The 17,922-nt window shown below is 39.3% G+C and overlaps 2 protein-coding genes across 3 annotated transcripts; one reads left to right on the plus strand and one right to left on the minus strand.

The window, feature by feature from the left end:
• The first annotated feature begins 828 nt into the window (after positions 1-828).
• LOC124053545 (chloride anion exchanger-like) lies at positions 829-11,195 on the plus strand. The gene is made up of 19 exons (XM_046378794.1): positions 829-1,190; positions 1,390-1,529; positions 2,590-2,700; positions 3,046-3,206; positions 3,292-3,456; positions 5,148-5,300; positions 6,028-6,110; positions 6,408-6,555; positions 6,796-6,909; positions 7,084-7,161; positions 7,317-7,412; positions 7,497-7,603; positions 7,873-7,942; positions 8,057-8,149; positions 8,650-8,745; positions 8,828-9,049; positions 10,013-10,067; positions 10,162-10,298; positions 10,613-11,195. The coding sequence occupies exons 1-19, from the start codon at positions 1,063-1,065 to the stop codon at positions 10,631-10,633; spliced, it is 2,178 nt and encodes a 725-aa protein (XP_046234750.1). The 5' UTR covers positions 829-1,062; the 3' UTR covers positions 10,634-11,195.
• Positions 11,196-11,720: 525 nt separating this feature from the next.
• cbll1 (Cbl proto-oncogene-like 1, E3 ubiquitin protein ligase) lies at positions 11,721-16,715 on the minus strand. Of its 2 annotated transcripts, none has more exons than XM_046378805.1 (6): positions 16,649-16,715; positions 15,442-15,606; positions 14,401-14,507; positions 14,066-14,149; positions 13,211-13,284; positions 11,721-13,067 (listed from the first exon to the last, which is right to left on the minus strand). In XM_046378805.1, exons 1-6 carry the CDS (start codon positions 16,659-16,661, stop codon positions 12,050-12,052), a joined length of 1,461 nt encoding a protein of 486 aa, XP_046234761.1. In that variant the 5' UTR covers positions 16,662-16,715; the 3' UTR covers positions 11,721-12,049. The 2 variants fall into 2 exon arrangements, with proteins under 2 accessions (XP_046234761.1, XP_046234760.1); XM_046378804.1 differs by having other exon boundaries at positions 15,442-15,609; positions 16,649-16,709.
• Positions 16,716-17,922: the final 1,207 nt, after the last annotated feature.

A 17,922-nucleotide genomic window follows, 5' to 3' on the forward strand; every position in this document is an offset into this window, starting at 1 on the left:
CGACAAGAGGATCTTATATGTCCTTGAAACCTGTCCTGAAATGCTACACCAGTCTGCCTGCCTGCTTCAATATGTTTGACAAACTGAGTGTGCCCCTTCTTGGTGACTTTGCACTGATAATTAATGAATGAGAACACATAATAATTATAGATATAATTATCTTCGCTGAATAATTATGCGACTGCAAGGAAAGGGAAAAGAAACGATGTGATTGTCCCTGAATAATTTTTAAAGGAGCTATGTGTAGAAATTGGCAACTTGTCAGATTCATACTCCAAACAAATAGGGGACAGCATTATCAGCAGACAGTTTGGTCGGACAAAACGGTAGACTTCTAAGTGAACTGTGTCTGAAGCTGACTTTGTGCTGGTGATTACATCGCTAGCAAAGGAGTTTCTGATTGCCGGGAAGAGCCAGAAATGACACCAGAAATGGAGCCAGTACACAGGCAACAGAACTGGGCTCAGCAGACTTCCAGTGAACGGGACTGGACAAGGACCGAACACAACCTCCAAGACTGACGGACAACAGATTAATGATGAGGAAAACAGTGCCGAGACAGGCTTTTGCATGCTCTTTTTCATTATAGAACAATCTCTCCACTGAAAGGTGCAGAAAAGCCACAAAAACTTTACTGATCTTATAATGGCTGTATCTGTCTGTTCTACGTGTCTTGTTATGTGCAACAATGTATTCTCGCTCTCTCTCTGACATGTCATGTTGAGTTTTGCTCTGTTACATTAGAATCCAGTGCATTTTGGAGTCATTAGTCCTGAAGGGAAGAAATCAGCTTTCTTTCAGCTCTTTTCACATCCACATGTGCAGTGAACTAAAAATGAAATGACATACAAACGCACTGGATCATAAATCTACTTGTGTTAATGATTGCACAGAGTTAAGACAAAACTGACACAGAGATGCAGCTAATTGCAGATCAGAGATCAGATACACAGAGTCACCAAACTGCAGAGTGGTGCGCAAAGGGTTTTTTTTTAGGAATCTATCTCCAGAACCTTTCATATTGAACTGAGATTCATTTCCAGAGACACTCAGTGCATTAAGATGACGACTTTGAGGAGACAGTATGTGGTGGCCAGATCCGTGTATTCTGAGGACAGCTTTGCAGAAGATCACGAGAAAGTCTACAGGCAACGCAAAACTATGCTGAACCATGTGAAAGAGTATCTAACGTAAGTGAAGCCCAGTTCTCTAGAGATCAGGAACATGGTCTTTGATTTGACTTAATAATTTGCACTCTTGACTGCAAACCTTATGCAAAATAAGGGGTTCATTGTGATAAGGAGCTTAAAGATATTGTTTCCAAGGTAAAGTCTTCAAAGAAGAAATTAGTAGATAAGTATAACAGCTTTTTACTTCTGTCAAATCCAGGTGTGACTCAAAACGGGCCAAGAATGCATTGCTCTCTGTTCTGCCGGTCATTGGCTGGATGAAGATCTACAAAGTTAAAGAGTGGATCCTGGGTGACGTGGTGTCTGGGATCAGTACTGGACTGGTGGCCATCATGCAAGGTGAGGAGCAGTACAGAGGGAGCCTGAGTGTGTGACTGCAGAGTCCAGTCACTGTCGAAGCATACAAAACAACCAATATCACTGGCTAAGTGGAAGACTGAGGAAATGATTCCATAAGAAAAATATTAATACTGACTATACATGCATCTATTATCCATTCTTACTTCTACTGTATTTTATGATCATTATTTATCTATTATAACATTATTTGCATTGTGACAGAATATTGCATAACAATATAATCTGCTGACTTTGCACTACGTATGGATATAATTTGTAAAGGACTGTCATTGAGTTTGGCACTGTGTGCACGATCAGATCCTTACTCCTGTTCAGTTCACCTTTGATCAGATATTTTCTTTTTTGTTTTGAATTTTTTCGATTTTACACAGCGTTGCATGTAAGTGTAATATTTTGTATGGTTAGTTGTAATGACAATTAAATGACGACTATTGACTCTGACATAATTCCCCAAAGACTTGATCAGAAGCTTTCTCAGCTTTACATTAATTATGGTCAAGCCGTAAACAGCATTTTAAAAATGCCAGTGGCGTGGCTCTTGGAATGAGAATGTAAGTCACCCAGTCTGTCCCAGGAATATCCCATGAGAACTACTGGATGGTTTGGTAGAAAGCATTCTGGTACAAATCTTTGATTCATAAGCACATATCTGCAAACTAATGACATCCCCACCAGCCTTAGTCGTATGTTGTGTTTTGTGCAAACTTGCAATTGGCAGCATGCTAACATGCAAAACTATGATCATAAACGTCAGTTAGAATTTTCATTTGCACATGTTAGCATGCTGACTCAAAGAGCTACTGACTGTAGAATCTTAGTCCTTTTTTGTTAAATGTTAACAATTTGTTGACAGCTTATACCCACAGATTTAGCTTCTCTTAGTAACAATTGTCTTGGTCTCCTTATAACTGTGGGACAGAACATAACTGGTCATTTATGGAAGCTGTTTGTTTGTTTTACAGAGACATTTAAATGAAAATGATGCATTAGTATTTAAATCTTCATTCTGTGTTTGATGTTTCGTTGCTTTCTCGCTCAGGACTGGCCTTCTCTCTGCTGGCCTCGCTGCCTCCAAGTTATGGCCTTTACACAGCTTTCTTCCCCGTACTAACATACTTCTTCTTTGGTACTTCAAGACATCTATCTGTAGGTATGTCATACAACGCTGAGCTGCCATGAAATATTTTACATTTTTTTTCCTTTTGAATTAACTTTCCATACTCAGCTGGAAAAAGCATTTTAACATAAAATTATACAACTTAACTTTGAAAATAGCACCTAATGAACTTTTCAGAAAACTGAACACTCTTTGGGAAAAAACGTTTTCTTTATCTGTCTCCAGGTAATAAAACAAGTTTTCTGTCATAAAGCATAAACATATCACTTAAAGAGGCCACTTTGTTATGGATGTTATCATTTTTACCCAAGGAGATAAGACTGGATGTGATAAGGCTTAAAAGTGTCCTCCCGCTCCTCCACACTCACCTTCATGCAGGGTCCTTCCCAGTCTTGAGCCTAATGGTGGGGGCTGTGGTGACCCGTTTGGTCCCAGAGGATGGACCACCAGCCAACATCACTGGCTTCGAGGGACTGACCCAGGACCAGCAGAGAGTCCTGGTGGCTTCCTCTATGACCTTCCTCATGGGGATTTTCCAGGTCAGTTTAACTTTGTCTCCACACTGTACCAGCAATTCTGCAAGTTCTAAGAGGGATTTTTAAATCATTTTTCTGTTCCATGCAGCTTGCCATGGGTGTCCTGCAGGTGGGCTTTATTGTTGTGTACCTGTCTGACACTCTGGTGTCTGGCTTCACCACAGCAGCTGCTATCCACATCCTGGTGTCCCAGCTCAAGTTCGTGTTAGGGTTGACCGTCCCAGGCATCAGTGGTCCTCTTGCTCTCATATATGTAAGTACCAAACAGTTTGAAGCTTTCTCATTGCTTATCACAGTCAGGTAATTGGGGTCATTTATCTGTTAACCCTGACTTTTTGCCCTCTTCAGACCCTAGAGATCATATTCAATAAGATAACTTCCAGCAACGTGTGTGACGTGATGAAGTCCAGAATGTACCTGAAAGTTATTTTACCAAGGGGTCTTTCATGTTGTCATGTGTAATGCCAGAACAATTAGCCTTGTCAATTAATGTCAGCTCTGATAGAAACATTAATATTTCACTTTAGTGTACTGCTGGGTGGGAGAGCTGAGACAGCAGACAGCCACTAATAAATAGCTTTGTTGTTTTAAGGACCTCTGTTGCCATTATGGCACCAGGAAGTATGGAAATTTAATTTGACGTGGTACAATGCCAAATTTTCCCAAGTCCAAGTTCTTTCATAAGATGTGCATGATGGTCTGTTGGATTATATATGAATCCCATCATGAACCAAATCAAATCTTGTTTCAATGAAAGATTTTCAGAGTATATTAGTACTGACCCAAAAGAGCTACACTAAACTATGAATGAATTGTACATCCACTGTATGAAGCAGTTGAAATAAAACATACAACATTTGCCTCTAAATTGTAGTGGAATAGTATAAAGCAGCAGAAAATGGAAACACTCAAGTAGAGTACCTCAAAATGTAATCAGGTACAATACTTGAGTATTATTTACTTTATTTATTATTTATTTACTTTCCCCCACTGAGAGCAGCCCTGCAAAATGTCCACAAAAAGAAAGAAAAGTTGATGCAGAGGGAAGGCAGTTTCATAACAGATGAGTAAGTGAATACATGTTTTTGTTTAATGGAGACTGGTACATTGTTTTGGTCGCAAAGGAGTGGCAGTGCTAAAGAAATACAATATACAGTTGGAGTACGGAGCCAAACACGGAGCCAAGTATGCTAAGCTTATTACTAAAACCAATAATAATAGAATATAATAAGGCCCAGGGGTGAAATTGAGTTTGACACCCTCGGAATAAATCAGCAAAAGTAGGGTTGCTCAATTATTAAATAATCACAACAAGACAATTTGAACTCTAACCTGTAGTAACACATTGTGCCAAATGTATAAGCAACATGCATTTGTGGACCTAAAAGAGTCTATGAACGATATAGCAGCTGGTGAGCTGAGCTTAGCACAAAGACTGGAAATAGGACAAAACAGGCAACCAACCATCCCATTTAAAACTTAGTAACACGTTTGAGAATGGTGTCAAGCTCATTTGTTGAGCAGTGAGGAGTTTGAAAATGAGTTGGTAACACTGTTTCGGAGTGCAAACAGCTTAAACTAGCAGGTATAATAGTTAGCTGTTAGCTATTAATTGTCAGTTTACTCAAATTTCCACCAGTGTAAATTTCAAACAAAATTCCACTCACCTGTGTTCTATTCAGATGTTGGCAAAGTTTCACAGGTATCTCAAAAATATTCACAAGACAGGAGGCATCCATTAAAGCAGTACTGCCTATCTTTATGTGTTAAATGACACTTGAATATATGGCCTTTTTATGATTCCTGTTGCATCTTTAAATGCCATGCCATGCCAATTTTGTCTGGTTGTGACAGTGTGACGCAATTGTAACCTATAACAAAATATTCCTTAATTGAGCTCAAAGTGCTGAGTAGTTTGTGTGTGCTTTTTTTTTTTTGCAACAGACCCTGGAGAAGATCTTTGTCCAGATCACCTCCACCAACATTTGTGACCTGGTGATGTCCATAGTGATCATGGTGGTGGTGTTTATTGTGAAGGAGCTGAATGACAGATACAAAGCCAAGCTGCCTGTTCCTATTCCCATAGAGGTTATCATGGTGAGATAAACCTTCAAGGAAGATACCTCTCATGCACAATTTACCTTATCAGCTACAACCCATGTATACATTACTACCTCACCATGCATCACATAAATTTAGGCCTTTATTTGTATTGCTAAAGTTAACAGCATCAACCCTCACTGGTTGTGGCATCTAAGGAACACCTGGGAATTGAAAGTTGTTTGTTGTCAGGTATTGTTATATATGTTATATGCTATAAATGTATTATAAATATTATAAATGTATAAATGTTCATGAAGAATCAAACGCAGAACACAAAGTAAGAAAACAGAAGAGTTGCTTAAAATGGCTGCTGTTCACCAGCCACCACTCAAATCTTAGACGCTAGAAGTTGCCCTCACGCCTGTGAACACGCTAACTAAAGGTATAGTTTGGGAAGTTACTCTTTGTGTCCCAAACTAGACCTTTTTATAAGAGACATTTTGGATAGTCATAGTAGGAAAAGCATAACTGTTACTAATAACATTAATAACATTATGACGTCAACGCTGACTTTGTACTAGTGTCCCGGTAAGCCACGAAAGTGTGACAGACAGACTGAAAATTGAAGCAGCTAAATGGAATCCAGTCATCGTTCATCTCATTATTTACACCTGCACTTTTCCTGCTGTGAAGTGCCAAAGTGTTGAGGTTTCTGCAAGTGAATTCTAAACCGCAATAGGTGCGAGTGCTTATAACTCTCAGGTGTTTTTTCTATTCACAGACTATCATAGCTTGTGGAATTTCCTATGGCTTCAACTTCAAGGATAAATATGATGTTGACATTGTTGGCAAAATGGTTAGTGGGTAAGTTTAAAGCTCTACTCTACTTATGTCAGTAGATCATGTCAGGTGATTTGGATCCATTGATGGAAGAAATACCAGTGCTTTAAATACAGTACTGGATTTCTACTACTGGATTTCTAGATAAGGGGAACTAACTAGACAATGCCTTTTTTTCATGTATTTCACAAGCTTATTCTTTTTTTTTTTTTTTTTTTTTGAATACAGTATTAACGCAAGTTTTAACTCCCTCAAAATTGATATATATGCTACTTTCCATCAGATACTTTAAATGCAACGTTAAACACAATCATCCTTCAGGTATGAGTCTCCCATTGCGCCCAATATGGAAGTCTTCAAGGAGAGTGCTGTGGAGGCCTTTCCTGCAGCCATTGTGGGGTTTGCTGTTGCTTTCTCTGTGGCCAAAGTCTATTCTACCAAACATGATTACACCATTGATGGGAATCAGGTGAATTACGTATATTATCCTTGTCTGGATCTGAAAAAGGAAAAGAGTTAATTAGTTACTGATACAAAACTAGTATGAAAGTAAGACTGCTCATAAGTTTCTTTATGAACATATAAAGTTATGCTAACTGCTGATTTTACTTCAAGGTCAGATGTGTATAAAAAGCAGGCCAAACAGAATTATTCAGTTATGTAATCTTTTGTTGCCAGGGAGGTTAACTTTTAATTACTTCCTTCACAGGAGCTAATTGCATTTGGGGTTAGCAACATATTTGGTGCCAGCTTCCGGTCATTTGCAGCCAGCACGGCACTCTCAAGGACAGCTGTGCAGGAAAGCTCGGGAGGTAAAACACAGGTCAGATGACAAATCTTCCCGTTTACAGCATAATTTCATGAGTTACAAACTTTTACTACACACAGATTTTTTTGTCTCCCTAAAAAATTATTGTAGTATTCCTTTACAGTTTGGTTTATAACATATTATTTTCCTCCACTGGCAGGTTAAAATGAAACATTAACTCTTTTACAGATTGCAGGTCTGATCTCAGCCATGATGGCGATGATTGTAACTGTGGCACTTGGCTTCCTGCTGGAGCCGCTTCCCAGGGTGAGACCCACTTCTGTAATATGTTTACACTCCCTTTATGGAGACAGAATTTGAAATGTCTGTCATGTTGTTTTATAGAGTGTATATCTTACACAGTATGTCTAAAAGTATGTTTGTTTTGTTATGCATTCCCTTAATATCTGACTTTGCTCCAGTCTGTCCTGGGTGCCTTGGTTATCGTCAACCTGAAGGGCATGCTGATGCAGTTCAGAGAAATCCCGTACCTGTGGAAGAAGGACAAACCAGACTGTGTATGTATTCAAAATGTCATTTATTTTACTTTACTATTACTTACTCTTCTCTTTCAGTGTTTGACCTCAGGTGTTTGTCTGCAGGTGGTGTGGGTATTCACTTGTCTGTTTGCCTGCCTCCTGGGACTGGACCTTGGTCTGGCGGTGGGCTTGGGGGTGGAGCTGCTCACTGTGGTCTTCAGGACTCAATTGTAATAATACTTACAAAGTTTAAACATGCAAACTGACTAATAGTGGATAAAAACACTATTGACACCCAGAAGTATACATAGTATACAATAATAGTGCACCAAATAGCACTAAAATTTGCAGCACTAAAGCAGCAAAATTCCTCAGTGATGACTGGAAAGACAAAAAGTTATTAAGTAAATCTTTAAAAGTTTTGTTTCATTATCATAAAATCCACACCCTAACCTAAACAAACCAATACTTATGTTGGACCCTCATCATGTCCTTGTAGCCCCCGCTGTTCTGTCCTGGCTAACATCCCAGGGACCGACCTCTACAGAGATCGCAAAGATTACTTGCATGTGAGTGTGTTAAACAAACCCAGCTGAACATACATCTTTTGAATTGTTTCAATTCATGTTGTGATATCCTGCTGATGTCCTTCACCATTTTTGTCATGGTGCTTCTCTTCTCAGTTATTTGAACCAAAGGGAGTAAAAATCTTCAAGATACCCTCGCCTATCTTCTTCGCCAATATTGAGTTCTTCAGGGACAAGCTCGTAGAAGCTGTATGTATGACGTATCTACCGCCCAGAAACGTTCCTGTGCCATTATTTCCTTCCTGTTACTGATTTCAACGCCTGAAATCTGGCAATACGTACTTCCAATTCAATACCAAATCTATTATTATTATTTTTTTAACAGCTGTATACTTCTAACTCTGTATGGATGTGATATATTTTCTATCATTGTTGTATGGTCCAGCTAAGGTTGAACGCTTTGTAAAACATAAACAAATACAAACAGAGAAATGATGTCATAGAACTTTCCTGTTTTATCTAGTCAGTCAGTCTACTTAGTGCATCTTTTCCCTGTCACCCAAAAATACACAAGGACAAATCTAAGTTTTCTGACATTTGCTTAAAGTTACAAAAATCCCTTGCTGTTTATATTGCCCAATCTGTTAAGTTATATAAAGATTTCAGGGCTAATAATTTACACAGAGTCAGATCCAGCACTTTAGTATCAGAATAACTGTGAACATAATGCATAAACATGGTTGTTTCAGGTTGGCTTTAACCCTCTGAGGATTTTGAAGAAGAGGAACAAGGCTCTCGGGAAAATTAAGAATCTGTTAAAGAAACAGGACGATGACTTCACAGAGGTAAGAAACTACTGCACCAGTGAGGGCTTCATAGTGTTCTTCTTAAAGACCTGAAGCATCCTTTCCTACCTCTGTCAAACAGAAAGGCTTGAGGAACTTATGCAGCCAGATGACTGATGAGCCTTACATGAATATGGAGCAGTTGGATCAGCCCACTGACCTAAATGACCTTCGTTTTCGGATGGACTGGAACGTCGAGCTTCCTCCTAACATCAATGTTCCCAGAGTAGACATCCACAGCCTGATCCTGGACTTCTCTGCTGTCTCCTTTGTGGACATCTCTGCTCAGAAGGGACTCAAAATGGTATAATGTTATTCAGGGGGCTCCCACATAATAGAGTTTAATAAATTCTAATGGCAGTGAAGCTAAGAAAAGTGAAAATTACTTAGCAGGTTTTCCCAAAACTCAAAGCTCATTGTGTAAATTACCCACGTCATCACTCCAAAACATGTATTCATAAATTCAAGTATTCAATTAGTTTTCACCAAAGAGTAAGAAAGAGTCATAACTCACCTTGTTTGCAGTTCAAGGTGTCCTGTCAACAGATGTCTCCTTTATAATGGTAGTCTATGGGCTAAATTCTATATTAGTTATTATTATTTTTTTTGCTGCAATACTGTCAGTGGCCATTGGGCACATCCATCCATCCATTTTCTATACCGCTTATCCGTCAGGGTCGCGAGGGAGCTGGAGCCTATCCCAGCTGACTACGGTACACCCTGGACTGGTCGCCAGTCAATCACAGGGCCGACACATAAAGACAGACAAACACACACTCTCACACTCACACCTAGGGGCAATTTAGAGTAGCCAATTAACCTAATGTGCATGTTTTTGGTATTGTGGGAGGAAGCCGGAGTACCTGGAGAAAACCCACTCAGGCAACTTAGCTCATGCAAACTCCACATCATTCAGTGGATCTATGCTTAGCTTAGGAAGTACTTAAAGTGCTTTAAAATAAATTCTAAAACTCCACTGTGGACATCTGAGGTGGCATCAGGAGGAAATGTTTGCATCCCAGCAATGACAGCTCAATAATATTAAAACTCCAAAGATTTTACATACATTCAACTTTTAACAGTGTTAGAAAATATTATATATATAAAATATTTAATAATAATACTACACTGCCAGCAACTTGTCATGAGACAAAACTTCCTTTCCAGACCAAGATGGTCAAATCCAAAGTGTGCAGAAAGATCGCATATATGTAAGTGGTGAATATGCAATGAAGTAGTCCTGATATAAGAACTGCATTCTCCACAGATGCTCAAAGACTACATGCGTATTGGTGTGGATGTGTACATTGTTTCTTGTGATGGTGAGTTTCTTTAGTATTTCTTAAAAGCACAGCATCTTATGATCAGTGTACACTGAATATTGTCTGTGAGAACATTCTCCTCATGTGTTGACAGCATACATCCTGGAGATATTCCACAGCTGTATGTTCTTCGATGATGAGATTCTGACCTCCACGTTCTTCCCGACGCTTCATGACGCCATGCTGCACGTGCTTGAAAAACACAAGGAGGACAAGAGAAAAGGCAGTGCGGTAAGGAAAACTTTTTATATCATTCTTTTGTATATTCATTGGAAACTTGTGTGTGTGTGTGAGTGTGTGTGTGTGTGGGGGGGGGGGGGGTGGCAATTTGAACATTATAGTGGGTCAACTTTGGGAAGCCCTGTACCAAAACAAAGGTCATGGGGTCATTGTAATCAAAATTTAAGTTCCTTCATATAATTAGGTGAGAAGCATGGAAGATGCCCAAACAAACAAACAAAAAAAATCAAAGAAATAATGCCATTTATAAATACCATTCATACAGTAAAACACTGAAACTTTTTTTTTTTTTTTTTTTTTTGCAGTTAAAAGATACCAAACTCTAGAAGAGCAGCTGTCGCCAGGAAGATCCTTTCAAAAAGTCCATTCAACTACAGACTGGATAGAAATATCAAATATACTGCACCATTTTGATCTACTGTACTCACCATAATAGCACAACACAATTTCTGTATATTTAACTTTCAACTAAATAGAAGTCTGAGTAGGGGATGAGCAAAGTGTCCTTACAGTTGAAGTTGAAAATTTAAACCTGAAATTTATATGGGTTTATTCAAAGTTGGTATATTTATTGCTTATTTTTTTAAAAAAGTATTTGCAGCCTCAGAATAGAGCTTCAGATCCACAGTTTAGATCACCAGACTAAGAACTATTTACAGGTTACAAGGAAGTTTTTTATGAACTTAAATGAAAATTCAGTCATCTACCCAATGTGGATTTTTCGTCATTATAAGTATAGATAGTGGCACAATTTACTTGGATGATACTCGCAAAAATTACATTATGTGTAACAGATATTTACTTCAGCTGAGTACTCGCTCATTCCTACTTCTGTGTTTTATTTTGAAATGCCACTTTGGTCTGTTGTCCTCAGTGTCACAGGACATGTTTCACGTCTTTTTCAGACTGTTTCCTTGATAAATGCAAGACATTTTAAAGATTAAATAAATTTTTTTAAAAAAAATCATTTGGTGTAACAGTGTGTTAAATGAGACCAGTGTGAAATTCATCTTAAATGTTTGGCACCTCGATGGTTAAAACCAGCTTCTTTTTTTTTTTTAAACGGTGCAAAATGTTCATCAATAAAAGGACCCAAAGAAGACAAACAGCTGTTGAAGCATCAGATAGTACCTGAAAAACAAGGAACACAATGCCCTTTAGTGTGTACTGCAGCAGACAGCATGAACACAGGGTATTTTTTTTTAGTTCTGTGTCGCTTTCTGACATTTGTTAAAAAAACTGAAAATTACATAAGAATTACTACCTCAAACTGGACACAATGTCCAAATAACCAAAACCAAATGTCTTCTTGGGTCACTTAAGACATTAAAATGCTAATTGTTGTTATTCATAATCTAAGCAAATGAACTAGCTTCAATAGTAATCATATTAAACAAAGATGAGATGCAAATCTGCTGTTAAAAATTTATTGGGACATAGTTGGCGTCTTTCAATGTACAGTACACAAGCGTGAAATCAGATGACATATATACAGAAATATTTACCATACACTATTTAAAAAAAAAAAAAAGAGGGACAATCCTGCTTTTCTCCAAGTCTATCGCATGTTCAGCAGGAAGTTCAGCACACTTAACTAAAATGTGCAGCACATACACATTTGCTTTGGGGCAGTTTTATCAAAATCAATGTCCTACATCCTGTAACCCTGAGGTCTACCATCACATTATTCAGACAAGTGGTATGGAACAGAATGACTGTTACCCATCCATTCAGTTGGCAGTTTACTGATAATAAGGCCGGTAGCGGCCTTGATCTGGGTGGTGTGGCCCAGGCATCTGACCCTGGGGAGGAGGACCCTGCATTCGTGGTGGGGGCCCTCTTGGAGCAGGCCACATCCCAGGACTGAGCCCTCCTGGCTGGCTGAAAGGGGGACTGAGAGTGCCCTGATCTTCAGGGAACTGCTGCATGGAGTTGGGGTTGTAATGATGAGGTGGGGGGGCATTGACAGGGGGACCACTGTGTTGTGGTGGAGGTCCTGGTGGTGGGTGGTTCATATAAGGGGGCATCTGGCCCATGATGTGCCCTGGTGGTGGAGTAATTGGTGGGGGAGCTGTAGACATGGGGGGTGGAGGGGCCTGGTTATACACCATGTGTGGTGTCCCAGAGGCCTGGGGAGGATGCTGCATGGGGTGGCTGATAGGAGGAGGAGGCGGGGGAGGTGGAGGGCCAAAGTGCTGCTGTGGAGGTGCCATCATGTGGTGAGAGTGGGATACTACAGGTGGCTGGCCAGGGTATTCCCCAGGGTGGTGGTGGGGGGGTTGACCAGGGCCTGGCCCACCAGAGTGGGGCTCCCGAGAGGATGAGGAGTCATCTTGGATGGGCACGGTGATGAGATTGCTGTGTTTACGAGTTGTTACTGTAGCGATGCGGAATGTCTCAGGGCCGAGAGCAGGGGTCGGTGGTGGGCCTTCATGAGCAGTGGGTGGGGGCGGCTGACTGTAGGGGTCATGACTACTGTGCTGGAGCGGGTTGGGTAGGTGAACATGGTTCTTGGGTAAGTGAGGTGGAGGTACGCGGAACCGCTCAGGGACTTCAGATGCAGGGGGCAGGTGCACGGGCTCCTGGCGGCCAGCAGAAGACTTGGCTGCCCTCATGTGGCGGTGGTTGACATGGGCCTGCAGGTCACGCTGGGAGAGGTAGGTGCGCTTGCATCCCGGCACAACACTGCACATGTGGAGGGAACCACGCTGGCACTGCTCAATGCGCTGCACCGGGTCTGTGCAGTTGTACAAGGTGAGGCTGAAAACACAGGGACAAGATTTAGTGACACATAGCAGTAATAAAAACACATCAGGTTAAGCAACTACGCAATAAACACCTGTGAACTAGCACATAGGTGAGGAACTGCAATGTTTGTCACATTTAAATAGTTAGGAGCTCACCCAGGACACATCTTCTCTCCTTTCTTCTCATGAAGCAAAGCACAGTCGTAGCAGAAAACATGCTTACATGGGATCTAAGAAGTTTGAAGGAGAAGAAAGAATTGGAGTTACACATGAACATTTCTCTGTGGGTTCCTGCAGAGTAAGTTCCATTCAACACAAGATTACAGCTGCTCCACAGCAGTGCATTGGGATGAGGCATTACGAGAAGGAGGAAGACAAGTATGAGGGGGAATAAAGGGAGACAAATGAGAAACACAGAAGGGTCCATAAACAAAACTGACTAAGCCAAAATTATCATTACCCTTTAGAGTTTTGGGGCATTTTCAGGGCACTACTTTTACTCACAAGCATTTACTTTGGTCATTACAAGTGCCATCCATACATGCTACACATTGTTTTTTGTTGTTGTTTTTTTTCCAGCACAATCTAGGCTATCCAGATCTGCCACCATTTTATGTGGTAATACTTGCATATATTTTATATAAAATTTGTGTCAACAGTAAGATATTCAGCATATTGTGAAATTCTTACAGAAGAGCTGCCTGGTCCCTTATAATTCTTTAATTCTAATTCTGCTCTAAAAGAAAAATGAACACTATATACAGAGTCAGCCAAAATAATGTATACACACATCAGGAAAAAGGCCATATGCCATCTGTTGGGAAAACATCGTGCAACAGTACAGTGCTAACATAATTTGATCAAACTTCGAAAGAGGTATCTATATGTATAGAAGTACTAACACAAAATAAATATTTATACATGTTTTTCTTTGTTCCCAATATGTGTATACATTATTTTGTCTGATTCATATACATATACACACACACATATATATCTATGAATACATACCATCCGTCCATACATCTGGATAGGAAGACCACATTTATCACAAAAGTGAATTGGTACTTGATCCCGTTCTCCAATCAAGTTTAACTGTAGAAAAACAAAAGACCAAAATCACAGGTAACTACCATTAAAACACACTCAAATCAACTATTTGGATCACATTAGAACTGAGAATGTGTCTACTTTTGTTTGCCCATTCTTCTACAATAAGTGTAGGAATTCCTCACAATTCCACTTTTCTGATTGGAAGGGAGACATCCTGTACTGTGTGCCAGACATCTGTGATAAAGTATTTGTCATTAATATGCTGAATGAGCTGCTGAGCTGTTTTGATGTACCTTATAGTCCCAAAACAGTGGCTGAGGGAATCTCCTCTGACTTGCAAATACATCACCGGCTTTAGCACCGCAATCAAACCTCTCCTCTTGCTTGAAGCAGAAGTTATCTGTAGAAGAGACAATAATTAATAATTGCATAATAATGATTCAATGCAGGTAAACTAAGAAACAGCTAAGTGGTGATGAAGCAGTATAATTCAATTGCCCCAAAGTAGATACCATGACCCTTGACAGGACTGTGACAAAATGCCAATTTGATGATAATTATGGACATTGACAGAGTAACGACAATTCAGTTATAGTTATGTCAGTTTAATTTGTGCATGAAAAACAAATGTCTGTATGTCAACCTGACACTATATCTGATATATAATAAAATACAAAAGCATGCCTGAAAATTAAATTATTATACTAGAATCGACTTTTATGATAACTCAAAAAATCCTATTTTTCTGATTGTTGAAACCCCCCAAATGTTAATGTATTGTTCAGTTTCAAAGCTCACATTTCAAAGAAAACAAGGCTGTGTAGTATGTCCTTAATTTAGTCACAAATAATATCAATATCCAAGTAGTACTTCAATACTGTGCTCGTTTGAACTGCACTTGATATAACAACTGAAGACAGAACTGTATTGTGTAAGATCCTCTATATCTGTGCTGCAACATAAGGTCAATTATGGTCACCAGAAGTAATTTAATGGCACCCTCTGGTGGTGCAAAAGTAAACTGCACAATGTCGCCACAACTTTCAACTTAAAAACTTGCTAGGATATCAGTTACTACTCAAAATGTATCCTCAAACCTCAAACATCACCTTAAGCTTAGTTATATCTTAAGCAACATGATGGCATGTGACAGAACAGGAAACATACACTGACAAAGAAGAAAAAAAGTCACATTTTTGACCCTCATCATCCCCGAGCAAAGGACACTAGGAACACTAGCTTAGCTACATTGTCTGAGCCCCACTAACAATGCTGTTTCTAAAGTCCTTCAAATTCCATGTTTAAAGGCATGGTGTGCTGCAGACTGTGCCTACCATCTTCCCCAGCCTCAATTTTAGATGGCCTGCTGATGGGTCTCTGGGCACGGGGCTGAGGTTTGCTCCTTAAGGGCTGCTTGTTTAGGAGTTTGATGGGGATTCGTCTGCGAACATCCGGGCCACCCAAGCTCCCAGAGCCATCGCTTCCTTGAAGATCATTGTCTGCTGGACGAAAAGGCAGTGAAAATTCTCTGTACTTTGGAAGTCGTATAGAAGGCCATAAGAAAACTATGACATGGATTCAAAGTACATGGCAACATTTTGTCAAAATTATAATCATTTGATATAATTTTTGTAAATGATGGGAGCAGAATGTGTGGTGTTGTGTGATGAGTGAAATTTTTGGAGAAAGAGTTCGCTGGAGGGAAAGGACATTTGAGTGTGCAACGCTGTTCAGAGGGCGTGTGATAGTGGCCCCTGCCTGTCCACAAGGCTTGAGTTTACATTACAGATCAACAAACATTTTTCTATCAATACTACTGAGGAGACACGTTTTGGAGAAAATTCTTAATGGCAAAGCCCTCACAGTTGAGGCAGAGCAAGACATTAGTATGATCATACATTCCAAGTTAACGTCTGACAACGTCTTGTAATTCTGGATAACAAACTAACTAGATTATTACCACATGGAAATTCATCTGTTGTGATCACAGCGGTCTAGCTTTGGGACTAAAAGTTAAAATGCTAATATTACGGACTCATACATTTAAGCAAAATTTTGAAGATTGGTCCTTAAATCACTTGTGTTTCCTCTTACACCTTAACTGAGTTAGCTTAATTAGCACTATTGCTAATATTGGTCAAGTAGCATTCGCGCCGCAACTCGTTCGCAGTTAGCGGTCTCGCTTACTGACATGCAGTAAAAAGCAAATATTTGCCATTCAACATTAAAACTGTGGAAACTCGGTGGTGATGTTGCTTGTGACTATTACTTTAGAACTTAACGTTGACTTTTGGAAAATATAAGTGCCCTAGCGTAACTCCATCACTACCCTGCTTTCAGCTAACGCTAACGTTAGCCTGGATCATGCTAGCTGTAACGCTGCTCTGGAAGATCAATCGGATGCTGTAGCAAACCCCTCTACTGAAAGATTTAGATGTCGTTATCTTAAGAGCTGGAACAGCAATAATTACAACTACGTGGTGAATCATTCATAAGAAAAAGAAGTTTACTAACGTCGGCCCTACTGGTCATTTTGCTTACCGCTTTGGTCCATGATACAACGAGTGAACCCAATGCATTATGGGATACACGAGGGGAAGAACTGAGGGCAGAGGAAAAGGAAAGAAGAGAGGAGGGAAGGAAAATAAAGTGGAGAGAAAGGCGAAAGGGGATGAGATAAACATGAGATGATAACATAAATTAATCAAAGAGAGAAAAAAACAATAGACAGCAAAAATTTCAGAGCATAATGAATAAGAAGTCATTTTCGTAATAGCCTATAAATGTCTAATGACTGACGTCAGTGATCTGAAATATACTTGCATTGAATGATTAAAAACTAAAATAAATAACATAAACATTTTTACCAGTTTTATAAGTAACAGGGTTCTGTTGCATTCATAGGTCTATATAGCTTCATAATATTTCCTTGCTTGTGGGTCAGAACAACCGTATTAAATCTCTTTGCACTCTGTAAACAAAGCAAGACCATAAGATGTTTCAGTCTTACTAAGAACTGAATACTGAATTTGGAAATGTAATCGCTACTACTTAAGGTTGAAATGTCAATATCTCTGTTTTACTTTACTTGCATTGAAATATTTTATTTTTAATGAAATCCATCTGTCTGAATTTATGTGGTTTGAATTCCCCTCAGAAAATAAATCATTTCAAGTTGTGCAATTTCAAAATAAAAATCAAATACTATTTTTTAGGGTTCACGAAGTCAAATACTCAAGTTGCTACATTTCAGTTGATTATTCACCAACCTAAAAATTCAAATACAGTCCAAATTATTGTAAACCTCAGCCATCAAAATTCAATATGAATGTTTAACTTTTTCTAACTAAAACTGGGCTAAAATAAAAAAATGAAAATAACTGGTGTTATTGCAGCTATGTCTGTCCTTACTACATATACCAAATTTAAAAAAAGTCCGCTGTGCTTAACTACCACACAACTGAAACATCTGCTCTCAGATATTGATAATGAGACTTTGTGGTTTTCTACAGAACAGGCCGACATGCTGTGCTACCTTAAAAAGACACCGTGTCTTATTGTTGTTTAAAGGTTAGAGATCAGGCTCAGCTACTCAACACTCTTGATGAAGCACCCCCACAGTCAGTGCGACACCCGTATTAAACATTTATTGTGTTTATTTAAATGGAATATGACAACAAAATTAAGCAAAAGCTAAATTTGAACTTCTCAAAATACATTTTTTGAAGGTCACTCCTCGTCGGCGATCGCACATAGATGGGCCTTTAGATGTATTATAACAAATATTATTTATTTAAGACTCTTAGAATTTTAGT

This window comes from Scatophagus argus, chromosome 22 (assembly GCF_020382885.2).
Source record: "Scatophagus argus isolate fScaArg1 chromosome 22, fScaArg1.pri, whole genome shotgun sequence".
Lineage (NCBI taxonomy): Eukaryota > Metazoa > Chordata > Actinopteri > Scatophagidae > Scatophagus > Scatophagus argus.

What these genes read in the sequence shown, in the direction of transcription:
- LOC124053545 (XM_046378794.1), top strand. Translation starts at nt 1,063, where the DNA reads ATGACGACTTTGAGGAGACAGTATGTGGTGGCCAGATCCGTGTATTCT. An exon ending in AGAAGGACAAACCAGACTGT is followed by an intron (nt 7,413 to 7,496) that starts GTATGTATTCAA and finishes GTTTGTCTGCAG; the next exon opens with GTGGTGTGGGTATTCACTTG. An exon ending in AGGACGATGACTTCACAGAG is followed by an intron (nt 8,746 to 8,827) that starts GTAAGAAACTAC and finishes TCTGTCAAACAG; the next exon opens with AAAGGCTTGAGGAACTTATG.
- cbll1 (XM_046378804.1), bottom strand. An exon ending in TCCAGATGTATGGACGGATG is followed by an intron (nt 13,285 to 14,065) that starts GTATGTATTCAT and finishes CAAACTTCTTAG; the next exon opens with ATCCCATGTAAGCATGTTTT. An exon ending in GGAGAGAAGATGTGTCCTGG is followed by an intron (nt 13,068 to 13,210) that starts GTGAGCTCCTAA and finishes CTGTGTTTTCAG; the next exon opens with CCTCACCTTGTACAACTGCA.